At 29.2% G+C, this 24,012-nt stretch overlaps 3 protein-coding genes across 4 annotated transcripts in view; 2 read left to right on the forward strand and 1 right to left on the reverse strand.

Annotated features, from left to right (window-relative positions):
- LOC126745370 (pseudouridylate synthase RPUSD2-like) overlaps positions 1 to 24,012 on the reverse strand; it is a 427,187-nt gene that overhangs the window by 61,936 nt on the left and 341,239 nt on the right. For both annotated transcript variants that reach the window (XM_050453192.1, XM_050453190.1), the window contains exon 4: positions 18,273 to 18,320. In XM_050453192.1, coding sequence (XP_050309149.1) covers positions 18,273 to 18,320 — 48 coding nt within the window. The remainder of the gene's footprint in view (positions 1 to 18,272; positions 18,321 to 24,012) is intronic.
- LOC126745372 (transmembrane protein 272-like) lies at positions 6,722 to 12,195 on the forward strand. The gene is made up of 4 exons (XM_050453196.1): positions 6,722 to 6,909; positions 11,461 to 11,583; positions 11,637 to 11,759; positions 11,814 to 12,195. Exons 1-4 carry the CDS (start codon positions 6,828 to 6,830, stop codon positions 12,059 to 12,061), a joined length of 576 nt encoding a protein of 191 aa, XP_050309153.1. The 5' UTR covers positions 6,722 to 6,827; the 3' UTR covers positions 12,062 to 12,195.
- Positions 16,694 to 18,249, forward strand: LOC126745373 (transmembrane protein 272-like). The gene is made up of 4 exons (XM_050453197.1): positions 16,694 to 16,873; positions 16,925 to 17,047; positions 17,109 to 17,213; positions 18,027 to 18,249. The coding sequence occupies exons 1-4, from the start codon at positions 16,765 to 16,767 to the stop codon at positions 18,218 to 18,220; spliced, it is 531 nt and encodes a 176-aa protein (XP_050309154.1). The 5' UTR covers positions 16,694 to 16,764; the 3' UTR covers positions 18,221 to 18,249.

Raw genomic sequence — 24,012 nt, forward strand, 5'->3', positions numbered from 1 at the left:
TATGTTCCACTTGGGACTGTTTCTGGATATAGTATTCGTAGTACCAATTAATTACCGCAGCAACACATTATATATTATCATTAAATATATATTTATTCAGCGAAATTTCGGTTTTGGTACATTTTATCAACTAGGTATGATAAAGGTATATTTATTAAACTGTAGAACATACGTATATCATATACGATGATGATGTTTATTTATAAAAGGGAGAAAATTTCCGCATTTAAAAAAATTAACATGGTATATATAAATTGACATATTTAGTTTTTAAATTCGGTTACTGCAATTCAAATATTTAATGAAATTCTTCTGAAAAATCACTGCTTTTCGTCCATATTATCCATTCTAATAACGCTGTTTTTATATTAAATATTTGTGTGTAAAATTAAATATTAAATATATATTTTCTGCAGAAATATTGTTTTTTATCAACAAAACTCTTAACCCCCCACCCACCCCAAAAATTTGCCCAGTAAGAAATTCTTTTGAAAAATCACCGTTTTTCATTCCTAATATCCAACCTAATAGCACCATTTTTGAATTAAATATTTATTAATGAATTAAATATAAATTTAAATCAACAAACTGTGTTATTAAATTAGAGATTCAGGACGAAACCAGCTGTTATTCATGCGTATTATTTTAGAAAACTGTGATTTTTAAAAGCAATTTCTTACTGGTAAGTTTTGTGGGGTGGGCGGGGGGGTTAAGGGTGAGTTAATGAAAATAATTTGTTTTGCAGAAAATAATTGTCTAAGGAAAAAATGCTTTTTAGTAAAATTTTAGGTGATAAAAAAATCTATAGTTTGTGTATCTATACTTTTCGTACATAACCTTAGGGTTTTCGAGAAAAAGTAAAAACACCCTATTTTTCGAAAACATAGCATATCGCTATAAAAGTTGCAATAGTTCCACCATTTTTTTATCGCAAATAAGTAAAAATTCAGTTCTTTAAGCTTATTCAGTTTTGACAAAATTTAATTTTTTTTTGCTCTTAGAGCTTAACTTTTAGAGCTTTAACTTTTCATTATCTAGGTTCAAAGATACAGTTTTTAAATTAAATCTAACTATGGCGGTTTATAAACATCCATAAATTCGGAAGAGTATATTTATTTTATTATTAAATTTTATTATAAAACTTTAAATTATTAAATTTTATTATAAAACTCTCTGCTTAGTACTATCAATTTTTAGTTACTTTATCCTCAGTTTTTTTCGAGAAAGACATAAAAAATAAATACGTTTAACGAGTATCTCATGTTACCATTAACCCATTTGTTTAAAAGTGTTTTACTCTTGGCCTCAATCCAACATTCAGTTATATAAGTGCAAGATTAAAATCTTCAATTTTCCTCAATCCTTAATTATGTGCATAATTTAAAAGGATACGTTGAACAGTCTCCTTTCAAACTGAGACAATTCGTGTTTAAGGTAATATGAAAACAAATATTACAGATTTGCTTAATATGAAAATCAAAATACTCTTTCTAGTACCTCTCTTTCTTTACCTTTTAAGGTAAAAATATTGCATATTTAAAATGCCTACATATTCACCTTTAGTTTACCCCCCAGCAATAAACAGCAACCCTCCCACCAAAATACATGCCGAGTGAGGACAATTTCGGGATTATTTACGGGCACAATGTTGATTTTCTTGCGTAATTATGACCCGGAAATTGTTACTAAACAAACGGTCCCGTCTTTGTATCTATCTCAATAACATTATCACCATATAAACCAAGAATTAATTAGCAAACCACCCCATTCTAATTATCTTGGGTGGCTTTTCGGTCGCCATATTAAATTAATATTTGCTCAGCATTATTTTCGGTGTATTACAACTTAGGATTCAATTGTATTAGTTTTTGTTTGGCAACATTTATTATAGTTTAGTTATTTATTAATATCTCAAAATATTGTTGATAAAGATTTATAATAGAAGTGACACTGGAATCTTTTAACTTTGAATCTTTTAATTCTGAAATTATTTATCCAGGTAGCATTTGTACATAAGCGAAGCAGTAAGTAGATGTTGATATTCCAAAAATCAACGTAGAACTTAAATCTATTTAACTTTTTTAAAGAAAAATCATTGTATTTCCTGAGTGACTCATTCATTACTTGCACAATTGTTTATACTTATACTGAAACTTACTGATTCAAAATTAAAACATTCTGTATAAGCAGATCATCTTATATTAGTAAAATATATATTTAAATTTAAATTGAGGGTTGAGATTTCGGACATTTAATGTTGATTCAACGTAAAATATAAAAATTTTAGTCTTTTAATAAAAACGTTAAAAATTGTAGTGTCCATGAGATTTTTCTAAAAAGGACCCACCACACTTGCTTAAACTTTAATAAAAAGTGGTCTAGGTTTATAGGTGTTGACAACACACTATTTGAAGAGAAAATGGCTGACTAAATAAATCAATAGAAAGCCATTTAAATATTACTAGGCAAGATAGGACACACAAGTTATGTACATTAGGATCAACTTGTAGGATAGATGCTTTAAAAGACTCCAAAGTGTAGAGACATATTCCAAAGTATAAATAAAAAAAACCCATGATTGATTTTAATTTGACACATAGCAGGTCGTCGTTCAACACATCAAAAGTCTTAAAATAGTCAAAACGAACAGAAATCACTGATATTTTTTTATCGACCTATAATCACACAAAATATAAATGATAAATTAGAAAAACAACTTTTTATTATCAAACCGGAATTTTTAATAAATACCACACACTGACGGTATTTATTGCAAATTAGAACATCACTTGACGATTGCCGTGGTTTAAAAATAACCAACCTTGTTGCCATTTAATTATAGAAGCATTCTATAGAATCTAATTCTGGCGGTCTAGCGGGCTAACCTGCCGACAACGTCGCTCTAAAGGTTAAATCCATGTACAGGTCAACCAATTTAATGTGGCCTCTGGGATTTGGATGCGCAGTAGCAAACGTTGTTAGCTTATTCGTACAGGTGCTTTCATAGTAGCTTTGACATGGTTTACATCGGAAGAGTTAGAATAGAGATAAATACTAAACGGTATAAGATGTTTATAACACGTTTGTTTTTGAGAAATATTTGTCTCAAAATGCCATCGAAAAGTAAGAAAAAAACGTATTAGATTTTATGCAAACAGTTCGCCTGAAAAGCCCTTCTCTTGAAAAGGTCCCTTTAAGTCTTACTAACTCTTAATAGTAACCTGCGTGATTCTTTAGGTTAAAACTGAAGATTTTTACTGAATATCAATATAATATAATTCATTATATTATTTAAAAAAATAATAATACATTTATTATAAAATTGTTAGCCAATTTGTGTTAAAAAATTTTGCATTTTTTAGCTATAGTTGTGACACCTCTAAGCAACTTTTACCATCAAATTTGTTAGTTTTGTTTTGTGTTTTAGTTTACAAAGGTACTAATTTTTTACAAATATAATTTTTGATTTAAATTCTACCTGACACAAAATTACTTTTAATAGGTATATTATACTTGTTAAATGTAATCCCTGCATATATTAAACCACACATACAAATACACTACTTTTTTATCATAAATAACAAAAATATTGATTATATATTTAATAACTCTTTACCCTGATCACTTTATTATGGCTCTATATTATATCATTCACCTTTGACCTTTTCTAACATATCTAGATAGTTTTAGAGTAAAAAATTATAAGTAGGCTCTTAAAACGCTACTCTTTCTCTGAGTCTTATATTATCCATTTTTGGTCTGGCCTTTAGTTAAGGTCTTGTAGCAAGTGTTTTATTCATTGACATGTTAAACTCCATTTAATTTCAGCTATTCTCTTACCAATATCTTTAACATGGGATACACTAATAATTCATGTATTTGTCTTTTTATCGCACACTGTAGTATTCTTACAGTTTCTAGCGATTTTTTTTCTGATGGTGCATGTTTAGGCGCCGTACGTCCTTGTCACTGTTACTTTCGTGAACTTGTATGAATGCATTTTAGTATTGGCTAATATTTGTTTAATTGAATAATAAAATAAACCTAAATCATCGTTAGCACATCTAATTGAAGCTTTAGGATATACAGTAAAATATGATAAAACATATTATTATCTTTTTCATTGGTAACTAGCTTTGTTTTATTTAATTCGTGTTTTAATTTAGAAGTCCATTATAGCAGGTTGAGAAGGGCGTGAAGACTTTTCTTTACAAATAAATATGCCAATTTTTTGTTAAGAGTTATGCATTTAGATGAGTTTACTCTACATTACATGTAAACATCATAACGTAGATGTACATACAGCGCAACACTTTATATTTTCATATCTCATCATGTCCCATATAATATGAGCTGATTTTCATCTTAACATAATCCTTTGCTCTACTTCTTCGGAAAAATGAAATATGTGCCTTCTTCCCTTTTTTTTAATTAAAATGTAAATAAATATAATGGGAAAAAAAAATTTTAAAAAAATGTATTTATTCTAAAGTCATACACGTCGTTTTTAGTTAAAAGATTTAATTTGTTTATTCATTCACCTATTTGTTAATTTAATTGTAAAATATAACGTGCCATTTCGAGCCCTAAAAATGGCCTAAACAAAGGCCGAAACGTCAGCATTTCTTCTGAAATAAAATTTGAAGTCCTAAAGCTGCGACATTTTTTCTCCAATAGCAAGGATGTGGCACGTTATAGTAGATGTGGTACCAATAGTACTAGGGACGCTGGGAATAGTATCTACAAACCAAATTAAAAATATTGCGGAGGGTTGTTGGGTGGGGAATAATAAAAACCTGATTACTTAAATGTCGATGTTTCGACTTATATTAAGTAATCACAGATCCCTTATACATCCCTTTAGAAGAATTTTTAGTTTGTATTTGAAAATAGTTATTTTGCTTTCAATAATGTATATTACAAATAAATTTATGGCCTTGGAAAGGGTAACTGTCTATCACCTATATGTTCTGATCTAGTTATGACAGAATTACAATATTGAAATATTGTGTGGGGAAAATAAAATGTAGGTTACCATTTTTTAAAAGATTCATCGACGACATTGCCACGTGTATTCCAAAAACTGAAATAGAAAACATAAAAAGTACATTTAACAGCTTCCACCCTAAATTACAGTTCACTATAGAGTGTGAAACAAATAACAAACTTCCATTTCTAGACATTCTAATAATTAGAACAGTAGATAATAAAATCATCACTGATTGGTATCACAAACCTACTTTCTCTGAGAGAATACTTAATTACCAATCAAATCACTCAAACTAAACATATTTAGCAACCTAAAATCCCGCGCAATAGCTATATCTCATTCCAGTTTTCACCAAATAATGTTAACAAAATTAATGATATTTTACTAAAAAACAATTTTCTTTATAAACTATTAAGCAAAATCCTTAACAACAACCCTACACCTATTAAAGTCAAAGAAAATCAAATCCATAAATTTGCAAAAATTCCTTACGTCAAAGATTTATCTGAAAGGCTAACAGGAGTGGTTTTTGATGATAAAGTTAAAATAGCGTTCAAAAATGAAAATACCATCAACAAATACTTCTCAAAACTCAAGGATAAAACACCAAATGAGTTACAAAGTGGCGTGGTATATAAAATACACTGTTCTGATTGTAAAGGTCTGTATGTGGGTCAAACGGGCAGGTACTTAAAAACCAGAATTAGCGAACACGAAAGAAGCGTAAAACCAACGAACTACGCAGCATCTGGGAAGACTGCTCTAGCAGAACACTCCTGTTTGATTTTAACAGCACTTAGATCATTGGCAGAGAATAAAATTACAAAAAAAGGTTTTTACTAGAAATGGTTAATATAAAAAAGTACAAAGAAAGTAGTAAACAAGACACCGATGATCTGAGTGCAAGTTACTATGATTGAATGAATTTATTACCAAAAAAATAAAACTGAAACACAAAATTTTATTTTTGTCAAAGTCACCTACAAATTAACACATGTTAAAAATAATTCTGCGGTCCTATTATAAATGTGCTTTAATTATAACTAAACAAACCTAGACTTAGGTAAGAGGTGTAATGTATAAAAAATAAATTTTATATATTTTTTTATTAAATTTTTTTTTTCGGATTGTACCCGCATGTAATTTTAATTGTGTCGTGGTTTTTTATTTTTTTTGTTGTTTTAATTTTTGTAAAAAAAAATTATTTTAATAGTGCTTTTTATGTACTTGAAATTACTTTGTTCCATCTCTGTGATTACTTAAATCCATTTCAGTGTCCTGAGGACGACTTAATATAAGTCAAAACGTCGACATTTAAGTAAACAGGTTTTTGTCTTATTTCTGACCCCACCCAACAACCCTCCGCAATATTAAAGATATTGGGTCACAAACACCAAACTGCAAATTAAAAACATTAAGAAGTGCCTGGTAGCCTGAATCCAGATGTCCTCCAACAAATTACATTAAATGATTTAGCACATGTTTTATGGAAGGTAGTATAACCAACTAAACGACCTTAAGAGCCAGGGAAGCTTTGGATCAGTGTTCAGGTGCATACTGTGATCAAAACCATAATATTCATAATCATAATAATAGTAGTCGTAAAGTCTTATGTTCTCTGACTGATGTTGTAATGACTCATTTATGCCGCATGTAAACGTAGTACATAGACCGCAACTCATTAAATTTTTCATTTTCCGTTTCTATCGCACACGTACTCTTTCACTCATCCGTTTGCGCATTTTAAAGGCCATGCCTTAATGGTTAGGCAGTAGCTATTTTCAGTTGGCGGTCGTGAATCGAAATCGCGTATTGTTTATTACACACTTTGGTCAAAATGGCAGATAATCAGGAGAATCTTGCTAGTTATCAAAATGAGGATAGAACCAAAATGGATCGAGTCAAGGAAAAAGTAAAACGTAAGAAGCTTAATATAGTTTTCTGTGACATAGTATTCATAATGCTCGGAGCTATATATATAGTTTGCCGGTAATAACAAACAAAAGTTTATTTTTGAAACATCATAATAAATAAATTTATATTTGCCTAGTTATACTGCAGGTATTATGTAAACATTAATATAATAATGCTTTAAAACGTCAATACAATGTGCACTTGGTTTGATGTTGATTAAACGCCCATGTAAAATGAATGAGTAATTTCATAACTGATATGATAGCATTGACATTGGATTTGTTTATAAACATTTATTTGTTTTTACTACATTTTGGATTGATTGTTAACAAGTAGATTTTTTAAGGCGGAAGTAAGTAATACGATATAAATAATATAATCAAACCAACCTTTAATTATTGAATTAATTTTCAAATGGCTATGTTTGTAGCTATATATATAATATATACAAATTTACAGTTAATCTATTACTTAATCATTTTATTTAAACGCATAATTAAATATTTCTTTGACCTATTTTAAGTTTCAGTAATCAAAGTATATTTCATGCAAAAATCCTACATCATCGTAGTAATAATTTTTTAAGTGATTTTTCGTGACTTCAGTGAGTAAGTAAGATTTAGTTTTTCATCGTTGTTAGATTTAGGTCAAGAAAAATGCTCTATGTACAATATACACCGCTAATAATAACGTCAATATATGTATATGTTTCTAATTCTTTATCTATTCTTGATCATCAAAGACCATTTTTTTGACCTTAAGTACAATAACGGTGCAAAAAAAAATTAATTTTAATAGTTTTTAAAGAAATCCAGTTTACGAAATAATATCATAAAAAATAAATAAATGATTTACGTTGCAGATAAAAAAAACTGAAGAGTGACATATAAATAGCACATAATAGTACATATAAATAATAACTCTTTTTTTTAAATAATGCAGTAATATTAATCGTAACATCCAAAGATTATAATTCACTAAATACAAGGTGGTAAAATATTTCTTAATTGAAAAAAATAAAAAAACTCGCTTGACTTTCTGATACTGTGAAACTCTTCAACCTACATCTTTACCTAAACTTTTAGTCAACCCAAATTTGATAATAGAATTTCAAATCAATTGTTTTCAAATCAACTTTCCTTAAGGATAACTCAAAAAACCTTGGAGATATTTGGAAGATGATTTTCACTTAAACTTATCGCACTTAATACCAAACATTTTCATATACAAATGGTTTTTGATGCTCAATCAGTTTTTCACTCACAGGCATATTTATAAACATGGATCAATATCAACGAGAGATTTGGAAATTTAAGAATTTTCCAAATCTGACCAGTTCTTAGAACTTGGGTCACGAAAGTGCTTGTAGTTCAAAAACCATTTGAGGCACAAAAGTCATTTGTATATGAAAATAATTATTAGAAAATGCCTCAACTTTAAGTGAAAGTCCTCTGTTAATACCTCAAGAAGTTTTTCTCAAGAGAAGTTGAAATGTTTACCAAAAAATTTAGATCCAAAGAAGTCTTACCAAAATTTAAACGAAAAAATCATTGTAAAATATAGAGAGAAGTTGACGCAATTTATGAGGTCACGATTTTTTTTACCATGGTTTTGTAATCATCTGCCATAACTCTTCTCTACTATAATATTCAGTACGTCTTCATAATTATATTCTCACACACAAAAATTAAGCAAATTAAAATCAGGACTTGTGGCTCTCTCAACCTATCCAGGAATCGGCAAGAGGGTTATCCTAAATATTCTCTTGAATATGTCTGGATAGTGTTTGGTGATCTCAACTCGATTGCCAGAATTTCGATTAGATACAGGAAACAGAACGATTGGAGTTTTTTGTCAAGGTTTTGATTATTCCAGGATCATCATTAAAGGGCAAAATGTGATCAAGGTGAGAGAGGATCAAACTTTTTGAATCAGTCAATCAATTATTTACGAATGACTCAGACTTACATAATAACTGCTTTAAAGGGGTTTCCAAATCGCTTTTGTAACCTATTGGTCATAATAGATAATGATTTTTTTGAGAATTGTCAGTAATAATTTCATCATTTATCCACTTTTCCAGGCAATCCTGTATTCCAAATTCTCTGGAAAGGCTTTTTGGAGTTGTTTGATTGGCACCATACAGACTAAGCATTTGACTCTTCCCTACCTCTTACTTCCTGTGAATTTTGTTGTAATTTTTGGTTAAGATCAGGTCCATTATTAATTTACTTTTTAAGAAATTTTTCGTGGTTTATTTACAATGTTTGAATAGTTTGAATATTAAATTAATTATTATTTATATTTCTAGTCATCAAGTCCATTCTGAAACAAGGTTTTTAAGTTATTTTTAGTAGATCATTTACGACGCGCATTATTTAAACATATTTCCAGAAAATTTTGTATTCTGAATTTTCTGGAAATGCTCTTTGGATTTCTCTGATTAGCTCCGTCTAGACTGAGAATCTAATTTTTCCTTTGTCTCTTACTTCTTAGGATTTGTGAATAACATTTCTAATAAAAAGGCTCTTTACACTTTTTTAATTTTTCTCTTTTTAGCAAAAATATTAGTTTTTCTTACGTATCATTTTTGAAACAATTCCAATAATTAGAAAAAGGGATTTCACAGACGTAGAATATACAAAAAGAATTTGATTCTTCCCTAACTCGTACTTCTTATGAATTATGTTTTAATTCATCTTTAGGATCGTCAGATCCATTATTAAATTACTTTTTATGCAATTTTTCATGAACCACTTATGACATGCATTATTTAACCATATTTCCAGTAAATTTTGTATTCCAAATTCACTGGAAATGTTATTTATGCTTTTCTTATTAGCTCTATTTAGACAAAAAATGTATATTTTCCCTGTGTCTTAGTTGCTGTGTTGTTTAAATTCTAGTTTATTGGTTGGTTTTCATCAAGCTATGAATGAAGACTCTAAAGTCCCATTGTGATCGTTAAGTTCATTGAAAAAAACCGTTTTTAGACCAATTTTAATAGACAACTTATGACACTTCTTATTTTACCTAATTTCCAGATAATTTAGTATTCCAAATTCCCTGGAAAGGCTTCTGAAGGTTCTCTTATTCGCTCTATTAGGACAAGGAATGATATGTTTTTCCTGTCTCCTATTTCCCCTGATTTATGGTTTAATAAAATTCTACTGGTTACAACAGATATTTAGAAATGGCGTTCAGATACTAAATAATGATTTTCTATGCATGTTTATTTTTAAAATTGAAGGTGTAAGTATTTAATTTGGTTTCAAGTGAATTTAATCTACTTTTCAAATCTAAATTATGCCGCTATATTTAAATTTGTAACAGTTTTTAATTTAAATGACGCCTCCGACCAATTTTACCAAAAACATTCGGGTATCCCTAGATACAATATTTAAAAGTACTTACATTTCACTACCTTCCCCTACTCTATAACGGTCGGTACGCCAATAGGTAAGTCTTTAACTCAATAATATTCCACAGTTTTTCATTATGTAAAAAAAAAGTTCCTTGACTGACACTTTTTGGAGAAAATTATAACTAAATTATTGATCTTTTAATTATGCCCCCATTTGGCTAAATTTTGAACTTGAATACTCAGCACCTTAAATATTATTAGGCCTAAGAACCATAATTTAAATGGATTTTGAGTGTCATATAAAACCATCGTTTAAATTAAAAAAATGAAGCATATTACCCTTAGTATAAGATAAAATCAATATGAATAAATTAACTAAAAACAAAAAGTCATTAAAATGTCATCCACTAGATCCCCTTGCTTTAATATTTTTATTAAATTTGACCCTATTTAATTTATTCAGTTACTTGACCTTATTTTTATCTGCAATCTTAAGCAAACTCATTATAAGAAATGCCCTATTTATAGTGTTCCTTAAAATTTTCGGTAATATCATTAGAACATAATATTTCCTTCATTCTCCTAATAATATGGCAATTATGGAATACAAAAAAGGTATTTTCAATTATATTCTTTTTTATTTCTTAACTTACTTTTCAAGATTCTTGTGAAATACCTCATTACCTTGTTGATTAAAATATAAAACCGTGATAAACGTATTTTTGCAGCCAATATTCTGTAATATTGTATTTCCGTTTGCTGTGCTTTCGGCTTGTGGTATATAATTTATGCTAAAATGCTAATCTATTAGGCGCTTCTAGGTCATCGATAGCTTTTGCACAAGCACTTTTACTATTATTTTTGTTAAAATAATGATAATTTCATGTGAATTAAAATATTTGGTATAAAATATATATTTTACTCTAATAGTTTATAACTATTTAAATCTCGCGCCAATAATCGGAAATTTACTTCACTGAACTGCGGCTCCTTATATACTCGGCAGATTCCGGAAGATTCTTTTTGTAGTGGGTGGACCACTTGTGACATTCCGAAATGACGCAGAATCAGCTGATGTCTCGGCGTTTACAATATCGTTACAGTTTTAAGTTCTTAAAAGAAAAATCATTACGAATTTATCATTTTAATTTTCATCTATAAGTTCTTATATGTATTTTGTGATTTGTTTTAGCTGGTGTACGAATAACCCTGATCATCTCCCTCATTTTTGCTTTGATAATGTTTATCGTGGGGATCTACGGAGTCCACAAATGCCGCGCCGATGAAAACATTCCGTTTTTCCTGATTGTCATTGGTAATCACAAACAAATATATATAACAAATACCTTTTAAATAATTTTTTTTAAGGTGGCATTGGAGTAATTTCCAAGGCGTGTTCCATGGTAAGGGAGACTGTCTTAAGAGAGCACGCGCATGTCCAGTACGCTGAGTCTTCTTTATATACAGTTGAATTGGTTTTTCTACTTCTAGGTAAATGTATTTTTAATATTGTTTAAGAAGACTTTTAATTTAGTTATTTCGTAGGCTCCTACTGGGTGTTCAAGGAGTACCAACCTAATTATGATGACCCAAGCAATTCAAAATACTGCAACAAAACGGTTTACATGTTTGCATTTGTTTATTTGATTGTAATGTATGCTGTAATTTTCTTAATTGCTACATGTTTCTGCTGCTTTTTGTCTTGCATATTTTTTGTTGCTGGCACTGCTGAGCCTGCCGAAGGAGATAATGAGTCACCCTCAAGACCGATTAATCCTGCGCAGAATCCATAGAATAAATTAATTAAAGCATTTAATTCATTCGACTCGATGATTTTTTATGATTATGACCTTAATATTATGTTAATTTTTATGAGTGTGATAAGAATAAGTATTTTACGTTTTTCTTAAATATATTTTTTTATATAGATGCGTTTTTGTTTTGAAATCGTACATTTTATAGTAAAATATATTTTTCATATTAGGCAGAAATAAACATGTTGTGTCAGCAAGGCGGTACTCCACCATATTTTTTTAAGTTATACACCCAATTATAAATTACGTTACTTAATACTCATATATTAAATTATATTATTCTTACTTGTAAAAACATTTCGTAATAAAGATTTCAAAAAAGTTTAATTAAAAAATAAGTTAATTTTACCTTGCTATATTGTTGAAGCCTAAAGGCAACAATGCAAGAAACACGTTTCTTTAAAAGTTTCATATTTTTAAATGGTTTATGTAAGCTGTTTGTATAGTTGAAAATGATTTATTTTGGCTTTGTAAAAAAGTAATAGGGCCGGAATAAGCTTAATATAATTACGCCAAAGTGTTGCTATATAATACAATATAATATAATATAATAAAAATGCGAACTTTGTATATGAAATAAATAAGTGGAAACCTAATGCCGAATAGAGAAATAGATACTTTTTGTTGTACATAGTTTACAAATTTTATTTTTATAAATAATTTTATACCTCAGGAAACACACTCTACTATAGTGTAATTGTTATTTACATAAAAAATTGATCTTTAATAACAAGGAGAAAAATAAAACCTTAAAGTCTCATAAATGCATTAATGCATGCTAAGCAATCAAAGCAATACATAAATTGATTTAATTTCAAATAAAAATCCTATTAGCATATATAATGTAGTTTAATTTGAGAATAATAATCGTAAGTAACATGATTGGCATACGCTACTGAAGCATCGCTAATAGCGCCCTCTCACGCGGTTGACGTGCAACATCTTCAGTCAGTTGCGTTGTTAAAGCTACATATCTTTTACATAAAAATTGCTGCTAATCTTTTTTTGTTAATTATTTTATACTTAAAAGAGAAAACGCATTAAACTGTCTTGAGCAAGAAACGTGTGAAAAATGAAAAGAACTTTCAAGCCGTGAAACTCGGTTTGTTTCAAAGGAAGTCTATATCTGTAATATGAATAAAAAATTAAATTTTTTTACGCGAAGAATATACAGGAAAAATTCTACTATAGAATAATGTTTATAGAAAAATAAAAATGCTGAATGTTTTAATACACAGAGATGTAAAAACTGACAAAAAATATGGAAAAATCTCGAAAAATTGTGAAAGTCGAAATAACGCCGAATACGCACTTTAAGTGTGTTCTAGTATATCTCTTTAGATATATCCAATATTTATTAAAAATATAAATAATATATTTTTTAACTTTGGCATGCAAATTACATCCTACAAGAACTACCCCTGATAAGAATATTTCAGACCAGAGTTAGTTGCATTCATATTGCTATTTCTTGTTAGATTTAATTTAATATAATTATATATTCGTTTACATAATGATTTAATCAAATACTTGTAAATATTTAAGTAAAATAATGTTATGTAAACATTTACAAAAATGTATACAAAGCAGCTAGAATGGCACAACGAAGATTAAGGCACAAATAGAAAATTTAGGAAGTTAAATGGGGATATGTAACCTAGGCTTCTATTTGTTTATTTCGGTATCCATCTTATTAGTCTTGATGTCCATCTATCACTTTTTGTTATACGCCCTGCGAATTGCCATTTAAGTTTAGCTATTCTTTCCATTATATCTTGCAGCAGTTCTTTCTGTGATAGTAAAGGTTTTAATGGTAAAATACAGCTGCCACTCGTTTCTCTTTTCAATCGGGAGAAAAACGTGTGATAGCTGTAATGTGGAAAGAAAATTTCCATCGTCTAAGGCTATTGTTGAGGCATTTTCAACATTCTTTTAAAGCGTTTTTGCAGAGCCTAGTAACTTTCTCGATATTGAGCCTGTTTCTCTATAAAAATGTTTTACTAAATTGAATGTGTTTATGGACCATATTTTTTTTACTGCAAAAAAATTGAAAAACAAATTAACTGTAAGTACTGACTCTATTTCAAGCTGGGTTGTAAAGGATTGCGTACATGTTTTTTCCAAGCCATTTCTTTTTATATTTAACAAATCTATTGAAACTGATATCTTCCAGGCCTATTTCGATTTTGTACAACTTTTCTAAGCTTTTTGAACCGTGCATTTTCCATCAAATCTTCGTAAAGCTTTTTATCATCAAATTAGCATGGATTTATGCGGAGAAAGTCTCGTGATACAAACTTGACTTGTTTTTCTCAGAGTATGTACTACGCTGGATCAACTTGGCCGGGTTGATGAAGCCTGTATATGGACTTTCAGAAGGCATTTGATCAATTAGACCATTAAACTTTTTTTTTGAAAATGAATGCCTTGGGATTGACAGTTTCCATTCGCATAGTTACGAGGTCTCTTCAGGTGTCTCATATGGATCTAATTTAGGTCCCCTTTTTTCTAATATTTATTAATGACCTTACTAAATTTATTAAATGCCCGAAACTCAAGATTGTGGACAACCTTAAACTTTTTCTAAATGTTATTACTATCCGCGATTGTATTGATTAGCAAAATCAAATAAATAAAAGTAATATATAGTGTAAAACAAACAAGTTGTACTTAAAAACCCGAAGGGTTTCGCGTACCTACGTGAAGAAAAACAAGGATAGAAGTTATGTGAATTCGAACTTTATTCCGTATTTTTGGTTCGTTGTACTATTTGTTCTTTATTGTTATTTTTGAATTTTTACCAATTTTTTTTTTAAACTTATTTTGTACCATTATTTATAGAATGTCGAGTTTGGGTTCGACCCCGGGTTCCACATATTTTAAATGTGACTATTGCGGCTTTTTAATTAATTAAAATTATTTGAAACACCAAGATTTCCTAGTATACATGGAGGAGATTCAGGGTTTTACCTTTGAGCTTTGCGCCATTGAGGACAATATGTTAACTTTAGCTTTTAAATTTAACCTCTATGGGATGCGAGAACTCCTTTACAATTAACATAAAAATAGGTTGAAGCAATTGTGGGAGGTCAAGACTGTACACCAAAAACTCGAGTAAACTATAACGTCATTTTACGGATACGCTTGTGGATGGGATAAAAGTCACGGATAGGCTTAACAGCGTACCAATGAGGATTTAGGCTGAGTATGTGCAACGCAAATTATTAAAATAATAAGCTTTCAAAGAGGATTGTGTTTGTCCTGCTAGAGGACTAGACAATGATTGTTTAATAGTTTAATGACTAAATCAAATTAGGTATGCATCATTTCCAGATTAAACGCAAAATATTTCTTAACTTTTTATTGTCAACGTCGAAGAACTAGAGCGTTTAAAATATTATTTGCTTAATACTTATTATACACATTGTGATATTTTCTATGATTCTTTGAAAGTAATAATTAGCAAGGTTAATTGATCTATTACTGTGTTGTATTATTTACTTATTTTACAAGTTAGAATAGGGTTATGATGTAATAGGTATTTTTTTTTTAATATTTTTTGTTTCTTTTTCCTATTTATTTTTTTTGTTATTTTTTTACAAAACTAATCAATATTTATTAATTTTTGTATTGCCTGTAATTGTCCTGTGACTTACTTGTTGAAAATATATGACTATTTATTCATTCAAGTTTATTGCTATATCTTTTTTTTAAGGAAATATCCTATCTTCACCAATGCAGCTCACATTAGTGCAATTCTTCTTTTAATTTCTACTATGTAATTTTCCTTGCCTATTCTGATCTTGCCCCATGATATGATGATGTCCCAGATATATATATATATATATATACTCAAATAAAAATTTGATTTCATTTACCTGGAAAATGATGAGTTTTTGGAAGGATCAAAATTATTGGAGACATTATTACAACATCTACAACTTCTCTCATTGAGTCAACTTGCTGCAATAAAAAGTACAAAAAGTATATGGGGCTAAAGCTCTCAAAAAAGTGTTTTTTTTCCTTTTTGGACTGGATTTTTTTTTATTGCAACAGTATTAATGAAAAAGTTATTCGTCATAAAACAACTTATAAGATTTATAAAAAAAAATTTTTTGGGTGATAAACCGTTTCTCAATTATAGCGCCTCAAACCTGTTTCCGTAGAATTTTTATTGTAGCGGGGTAACGGTACATTTTTCGTACAGCTTATTAAAAATTACAAAACAGCGAAATATATGTCAAGCAGAATTCAATAAATAGAATTTAACACCATTTTAATCTCCTGAAATGTTTATGTCTTTCCATTAAAAAATTAAACATATTTTAAGTTAGCGATTACATACGATTTTCATTTGTGTGAGTTTTTTCAGTGTAGTAATTAATTTTTTTTTAATTACAGGTACAATTTAATAAATAGAAAAATCTCCTAGAAAACGAAAAATATCATAGTAATAAATTGTTACTCGCCAATAATCAATCTAACCCTTAATACTAATCAATTGACTCAATAAATCGGAGTTTTCGAACCAGACTGGCGCACACTTTTTGCCAGAGAGGTCCCTGCCAAATGATCTAAAAATAATCCCGACCGTTAGTTAGGAGATCTCGACCGTTTTATATAAATAGTCCCTTAAATCCGCCGGACTTGACGGACAACGCATTATTTTTTTTTCGTCACTAATGGCCGATAACGCAAAAGAAGCAGAAAATTCGGAAACGGACATCGAGAAGGCAAAAAACGAAAACAACAACCACTTTTCCGACGAGAAAACTAAAGAGAGGGCGCCACGTAAGTTGTTTTTGATGTTTTTGACAGGAATTGTCATGCTAACGGTTTTAGCTGGAATAAATGGATCGTTAGTGTTCCTTTATGCCCTGTTTTTCTCAGTGTTTACAGTTGGAGTGATAAATGTAAATAGGTGCCCGCTGAATAGACTTATTCCTATTTATTTAATTCTGGCAGGTAATATATACAATTCAAACGAACGAGCTGTCACTTGTTTTAATGCGTTGTTTTGTTTTAGGTATCTTAGGAGCACTAGCCAAATTTTTAAGTAAATTCGATAATAAATATTGTTTTTGGATTACTGTTATTTTGGTCCTTGTTAATTTGTTTTGGCACGGATTAGGTAAGACATTAATAAATAATTGTATTTAAGGTCCTATAAAATATTTATTTATAGTTACTCTAAACATTTAAAAAAATAGATCAACTTGATATTCAAAAATATAAGAAAAAAACTTAAAAAAAAAAAAAAACATTATTCGAAATTGTTATCATTATTCGAAATGAACTTGAATATAGAGAACTAAATTCTTAAGACTTTTAAAAAGGACTTATTACAAATAAAATCTAGAAAATATAAAAATTTAAATTAATCAGACGTTTCGATAGTGCGGTTTTACCACTTTCAGGGCTACAATTGAAGAATATTTGTCATATTTTTCTTTATATTAGAATAAAAATTAATATAGTAGTGAAGTATTTTTCTGTTATAAACGTTCCCGTTGAAGATGTATCAAAGAATATATTTTTTGTGTCAAATCTAGTATAAGAAATATAAATGACGTTTTAGTAGCGTATACCAATTCTGTTATTTAATTCATTCAATCATTTTTAGCTCCTAGTTAAGCAAAAATGCCAGTTAAAGCTACTTTAATTAATATGATTATTAGTGATATGCTTTAAACACTGTTATATGTCATGAGCACTTATTAGTTATCATAGCGTAAAAAGGCATGAATTTTCAGATAAACGTACTTACTTACCTACATTTTGAAATATAATTTCGAGAGTTCCAGCCTTTTTTTCTTATGGTATTCAATATATCAACCTAATTTAAATATATGAGAATAAATGTTATCCAGAGAAGTCTGTTTTTTATTTTATTATTTTTATTTGTTAACTATTTTCTAATCTTTACAAATTCCTCTATTTTTAGGTAGTTTCGTCGTATACAAAGAATACCAACCCAGCTACGAATCAACTGATGAACTTTACTGCAACAGGACAACCTATCTGGTGGCCTTTTGGACTTTAACAATAGAATACACCTTATTAGTGTTTTTTATTTTATTGTCAGGTTGTTACGTACTAATGCGAAAAGACTTTTTTCCGGAAAAATTAAATAAATAAAAAATTGTTAATGTTGTTTACGTGAATAATAGTGCATCTTTTTTTGACTTACTATGTATGGTTTTTCGAAACCAACGATCCACTTAGGTTTGCCGTATACCTGAAACAAAAAATGAATAATATTAAATAAAATTAATAATAAATAGAGAAACGAATTATCGAAATTGTAAAAAAAATATATTATTTACATGTAAGTTATCCCTGTATCTGTCCCTTTAACTACCTTAAAAGAACTCATCGCCTTAGACCTTTATATCTAGTTATATAATTTATTAAATCGAGTATAATATTCGAATCATTATATTTTCACTTAATTTGAAGTTAATTATTTTTATTGTATATATCCAGAAAGAGGTATGCAATGATATTTCTGTAATAAAAGATTCTCATAATATATAGAAAGAAATTCTAATAAACAGATATATAAATTGGACATAATATGAACTTCGCTGTTAAGAGGCTCATAATTAATTGCTATTTTGTTATTCGCCTTTCTCTTATTAATCTGTAGCGGAGTTATTTTGTATAACAAATTTATTAGATTTTCTTACCAGTTTCTACAAATATTCTCAAACCTCAAATTTATTTCTTGATGTAAACTTGCCAATAGTCTAGCATACGTCAAGAATAAAAGAGATAGTTTGATAGTTCTATTGAAAGAATCTTAAGTTTTTACATACAAATAAAAAAAATAAAAAAAAAAAAACACACACAGATCAATATTACATGTAGATAATCTTCAGTGCTATAAAATACATTTCTTATTTTTGCTTTTAAATTGACTTGTGGGATGATCTCTTAAGTAGAAGTCTGTTGACACAGAACCACTCTTTGCTTAACGACTGTGAAAACCTGGAACCCCCAAGAAAGTTCGCAAATATGTCACCTGTAAAAGAAACCCTGATGTCATGGGCAAAGAGTGTATATATTGATTCAGTGCGAAACCTTGGAATGACTGGATCAACTTAATACTCAACTGTGAACAGAAGTTGAATCTCTGTAGTTTTTTCACAGAATTAAACGCCTTACTTAAGTCGCGGAACATAAAAGCGCTGAATTGCATCCTATGAAAGGATTCGAAAATGTGGGACACTAGGTCAGCCGGAAATGCATTCTCTTTAAAGCATTGATTTATTAAGTGTGTAACCTTCAAGCCACATATAGATCACAGCTTTCTTGTTTTTTGAGCTGTCTATGATATCCACGGTCTGGTTGAATGAGACCTTTGGAAAGGAAAAGCTCTTTGAGAAATTTACATTGAGGTTCTTTAGAAAATTCTTATTTATTTAAGTTCGTTTTCTGGGTAAAATAATTTGTACTCTTTAATTAAACTTATTTTCCTGATAAAATAGCCTTTCCCAGTTGCCATCGCTGTTATTTAATTAGTACCAATATTATTTTCCTGCTTAATTCTTTAGGATGAAGAAATTTTGGTAATTATCACTATCTGTATTGCGTCTATATTGTAGAACAAATAAATGTAAAAGTAAGGAAACTATTTTTTACCCATTATTTTTTAAGTAATGTTGTAAACTCATATATCAAAATTTATTGGAAATTCGTTGCCTTGATCTATGTGTATAATACGTGAATAAACATGTTGATAGTTGGGCTCTTTGGATAAATTGTATAAAATGTTCTTTATTCTTTTTTGCATCAGCAGTCGTACTTTATAAGCTAATGATTTGTTTAATTAATTTTGACTAACCTCCTATAATAACTTATGAAAAACATTTTTCGTTTCTATGGATAATAACGTCTGACCTTATCGTGTCAGAGCTGTAAATGAGTATCTAGAATATGAAAACATCAATCCTTTGGATTGGCAGGCATTATCGTCAGACATGAATCCTATAGAACATGCTTTCTAGAGCAGTGACAGTACGCTCCACAATGTTAGATAGCCTTAAATGTTTTAATTTTCAATTGCCCGGAAAAAACAAAGACACAGAGACTTATAACCTAGAAGGAAATATGATTAGAAATAAAGGAAAAATTTAATTAATCCAGACAGCGAAACTGTGTTTTTTCGACCCCATAGACCTCCATATTTTCAAATTGCCTAAAATGTTTTTAACTTCAACTGCCTCGAAAGAATAAATTATGATCTGGAAAGTTTTTGGATTAAAACGTCTTGTAATTTTTCTAATGTATTGGAAGAGGTCTCGGGTTAACAACCATTAATATTTAACAAAATATTAATTTTTCCTCATTACTTGTATATAAAAATTAATTAAAAAGTTATTATTTTATTATTGATGTACGACTACCTCATATTTGTTGCATTCGTATTTGTGAAGATCTTATAGCAAAAAAATCATGAATAAGGAAATCATTTTAGAGGTTCAATTTAATTTATTTTGATCGATTAGTTTATATAAAAGCAATTAAATCGTATATAGGAAGTTATTTCCTTGATCCATCTGTATAATACGTAAATACGTAAATAATATACACAGTCTAATTAAGTTTTTAAAATCAACTGTCAGAACTTTTTGGACGCATTAAATAAAATGTTGTTAATTTTTTTGCATCGCAGTCGTATTTTAAAGACAGTATTTCTGCATTAATTTTGACTAACTATTTTAACTTTTCCATAATATACAATCTAATAGCACTGTTTTTGTATTCAATATTTATTAATATACATATATATAACTATATGAAATTTAAATAAACAAACTGTGTTTTTAGATTAAATATTAACGACGAAACCAGCTGTTATTTATACGTATTATTTTGGAAAACAATAATTTGTTAAGTTGTGTGGGGGAGGGGGGAGTAAGATGAGGGTTAAGGAAATACATTTTTTTGCAGAAAATAATTGCCTAAGAAAAAAAATGCTGTTTAGGAAAATTATAGGTGATAAATAAATCTATAATTTTTTATCTATAATTTTCTCACATAACCTTAAGGTTTTTGAGTAAAACGTGAAAAAACCTTATTTTATTTCTCGAAAGCGAGGCGTTTCGCAATAAAAATTGCACTGCCATTTTTTATCGTAAAAAGTGGAAATCCAGTTCTTTTAAGATAAGTCATTAAGTTTTCAAAAATAAATGTCTTTTTTGGTTCTACACATTTTTTCATTATCATAAATACAGTTTTTAAATTAAAACTGTTAGCATATTTATCAAACGTATACGGTTAAGGTATACTTATTAAACTATAGAATATATATACGTATATCATATACGATTCTGTTTTGAGGAAATTTTAGCATTTGAGAAAACTGACAATTGACTCACATAACTTGTCTTTATACTCGGTCACTAAACCTCAGATATGTGATAAAATGATCCCGATATCAAGTATATGCTACTGTATAGGATACAATATACTTCTCATAGACGTATATGAAGGGCTTAGAATCGTAAGGGTCTAGGTGACAGTTTAAAAAAATATTAGTTAAACCCATGTTTGCATAGTTAAATGTACTATTTATTTGGTGGCAAAGAGATCCAAGTGATTCTCAAACATTTGGTGCCATCTATTATCCGACCAAAAAATGTACTAAATTTTATTATGTTAATTCTTAGAGTCAAAGGGATCTAAGCGGACTTGAATCTGTTTGCCGCTAAATTTTGTTATAAAGTTTTGTAACATAAATTCAATATTATTGACACGTGTATACCGGCTATTGTGTTTTTTTTTATAAATATTTCCGGTAAGTGATGTATTTTATAAATTATTCTAAATAAAAAAAAATAACGGTTTTTCGTTTAAAGAACATTTATTTTTTTCTTTTTTGGTTTCTAATCTAAAATTTTTCTTGTAATAGCAAAAGCCGTTTTGAGTTCAAATTTAAGCGATATGGAATCAGATGAATCAGATCCTTATGCAACGGATGAAAATTGTGATTATTACCCTAGTAGCAGTAGCTCCTCAACTGATAAAAAACAACTTATAGAACCAGAATTATTTGATAATAATCCAAGCACAAGTGGTGATGTAACAAGAATTAATGGTAATATACTGTCTACAACAACAATCTTGGTATACATGCATACTGCTTTTGTTTTTTTTTTCTATAATAAAGCATATTATTTTGTTTAATAACTATTCACTATTAAAGTTCACTCAAGAGGGTTCTTTCAATATGTAACTTTCTTATCTAGATTTCTGGTGGGGATTGCTACAATTATAGAGATTTTAATAGTGAAGTTTTACAAAAATGTCTTTTACTTGCAGTTACTCCAAAACAAGCTAAAAAAGGAGCAAGAAATGTTGATGAATGGAAGAGAAATAAAATAAAACGTTTGAGAAAGGAGGGAAAGGAAAAGAATATGAAACAGTAAGATGCAAAAAAATCGCGGAAAAAAAATTAAAACCATATGACCATAGTTGCAGATATGACTGTAATAAAATTTCAGATGAACAAAGACTAACTCTATTCACAAAATTCTATGACATGCCCAGCTATGATGCACAAACACAGTATTTAGCATCATGTATTGATAAAAATGAAACAAAAAGAAAAAATAGTGGAGCTACTTCTAACAAAAATTTTTCTGTCGTCGTTAAACTGTTAGACTTTCGGGTTTGCAAGGAGTTTTTTTTTTAAAACGTTTGACATCTCAAACAAGAGGTACCGAATTGTTTGCTTAAAGAAAGATAGCCACGGTTTTATAGAACGTGATAAGCGAGGTCGTCACGCGCCAGCGACAAAAATTGATGAAATTCAACGTGAAAATGTATTAAAACACATACAAACCTTTCCGCGTTGCAAAAGTCATTATTCCAGATCCCAAAATGCTAATACCCGTTACTTGCCTGAAGGCTTGAATGTTTCCAAAATGTACACCCTATATACCGAGTGGTGTGCTCAATTAGATAAAGAGTCCTTTTATAGGCACAGATTTTGTAGTGAATTTAACTTAAAGTTTCACAAACCCCATTTGGATACATGGCATACATATGACCGTTTAACCAATTTAATAAAAAACGGGACGAAGTCCCAGAAACAACATAAAATAGAATACGACTTACATCTTAGAAAAGTTAAAAGTGTCAAAACTCAAAAAAAAATTGATATTGAGTATGGGATGCAAAGTTTAGAAAAAACTCGAGTGGTTTGCTTTGATTTGCAAAAAACCTTACCCACGCCAGTAGTTACCACGAACAAGGTGTACTATTTACGACAGTTGTGGACGTACAATTTTTGCATCCATGATATGGTTAGTGGAATATCACAGATGTTTATTTGAAATGAAACAATAGCTCAGAGAGGTTCACAGGAGATAGGTTCCTGCTTACTTAAGGTGAGTTTTGCAAAATAATATTATAAAAGTAGGTCATTGGCTATTATCCTGGTGTTTTCCTAGTACTGTCACCCATTTAATCTGCTATAATAATCAATGTGGGGGCCAGAACAAAAACAAAAATATTGCAAAATTGTTTATGTATCTGGTGCAATCTACCTGCCTAGAAAAAATTGATTACAGGTTTTTTGAAATTGGGCATTCATACATGAATTGCGTTCGCTCATTTGGTGGTATTGAAAAAGTTAAAAGAACTTTTGTATCCGTTTTTGTTCCACAAGACTGGACCAAAATTATAAAAAAAACATCTAAAAAATTCACTGTGCATGAAATGCAAGAAACTGATTTTGTTTCATTTGAATATTTTAATAGTCTAATAATTGATCTAAAAAAAGACACTGAAATAAAACCGATAAAGTGGCGTGAGATAGTGTGGTTCCAATTCAAAAAAGAAAACTTTTTTTGTTTTTTGTACAGTAATGTAAGAACTTCTTACGTTCCTATGAATCAAAGCGAGAACTGCTCAATGCTTAA

Source organism: Anthonomus grandis, chromosome 15 (genome assembly GCF_022605725.1).
Source record: "Anthonomus grandis grandis chromosome 15, icAntGran1.3, whole genome shotgun sequence".
Taxonomy (NCBI): domain Eukaryota; kingdom Metazoa; phylum Arthropoda; class Insecta; order Coleoptera; family Curculionidae; genus Anthonomus; species Anthonomus grandis.

Bases quoted from the DNA above. Each gene is read 5' to 3' on its own strand.
- LOC126745372 (XM_050453196.1), top strand. From the start codon at position 6,828: ATGGCAGATAATCAGGAGAATCTTGCTAGTTATCAAAATGAGGATAGA. The intron at 6,910-11,460 runs GTAAGAAGCTTA...GATTTGTTTTAG, and splicing joins AGTCAAGGAAAAAGTAAAAC to CTGGTGTACGAATAACCCTG. The intron at 11,584-11,636 runs GTAATCACAAAC...ATTTTTTTTAAG, and splicing joins GTTTTTCCTGATTGTCATTG to GTGGCATTGGAGTAATTTCC.
- LOC126745373 (XM_050453197.1), top strand. From the start codon at position 16,765: ATGGCCGATAACGCAAAAGAAGCAGAAAATTCGGAAACGGACATCGAG. The intron at 16,874-16,924 runs GTAAGTTGTTTT...TAACGGTTTTAG, and splicing joins AACTAAAGAGAGGGCGCCAC to CTGGAATAAATGGATCGTTA. The intron at 17,214-18,026 runs GTAAGACATTAA...CTCTATTTTTAG, and splicing joins TTTGTTTTGGCACGGATTAG to GTAGTTTCGTCGTATACAAA.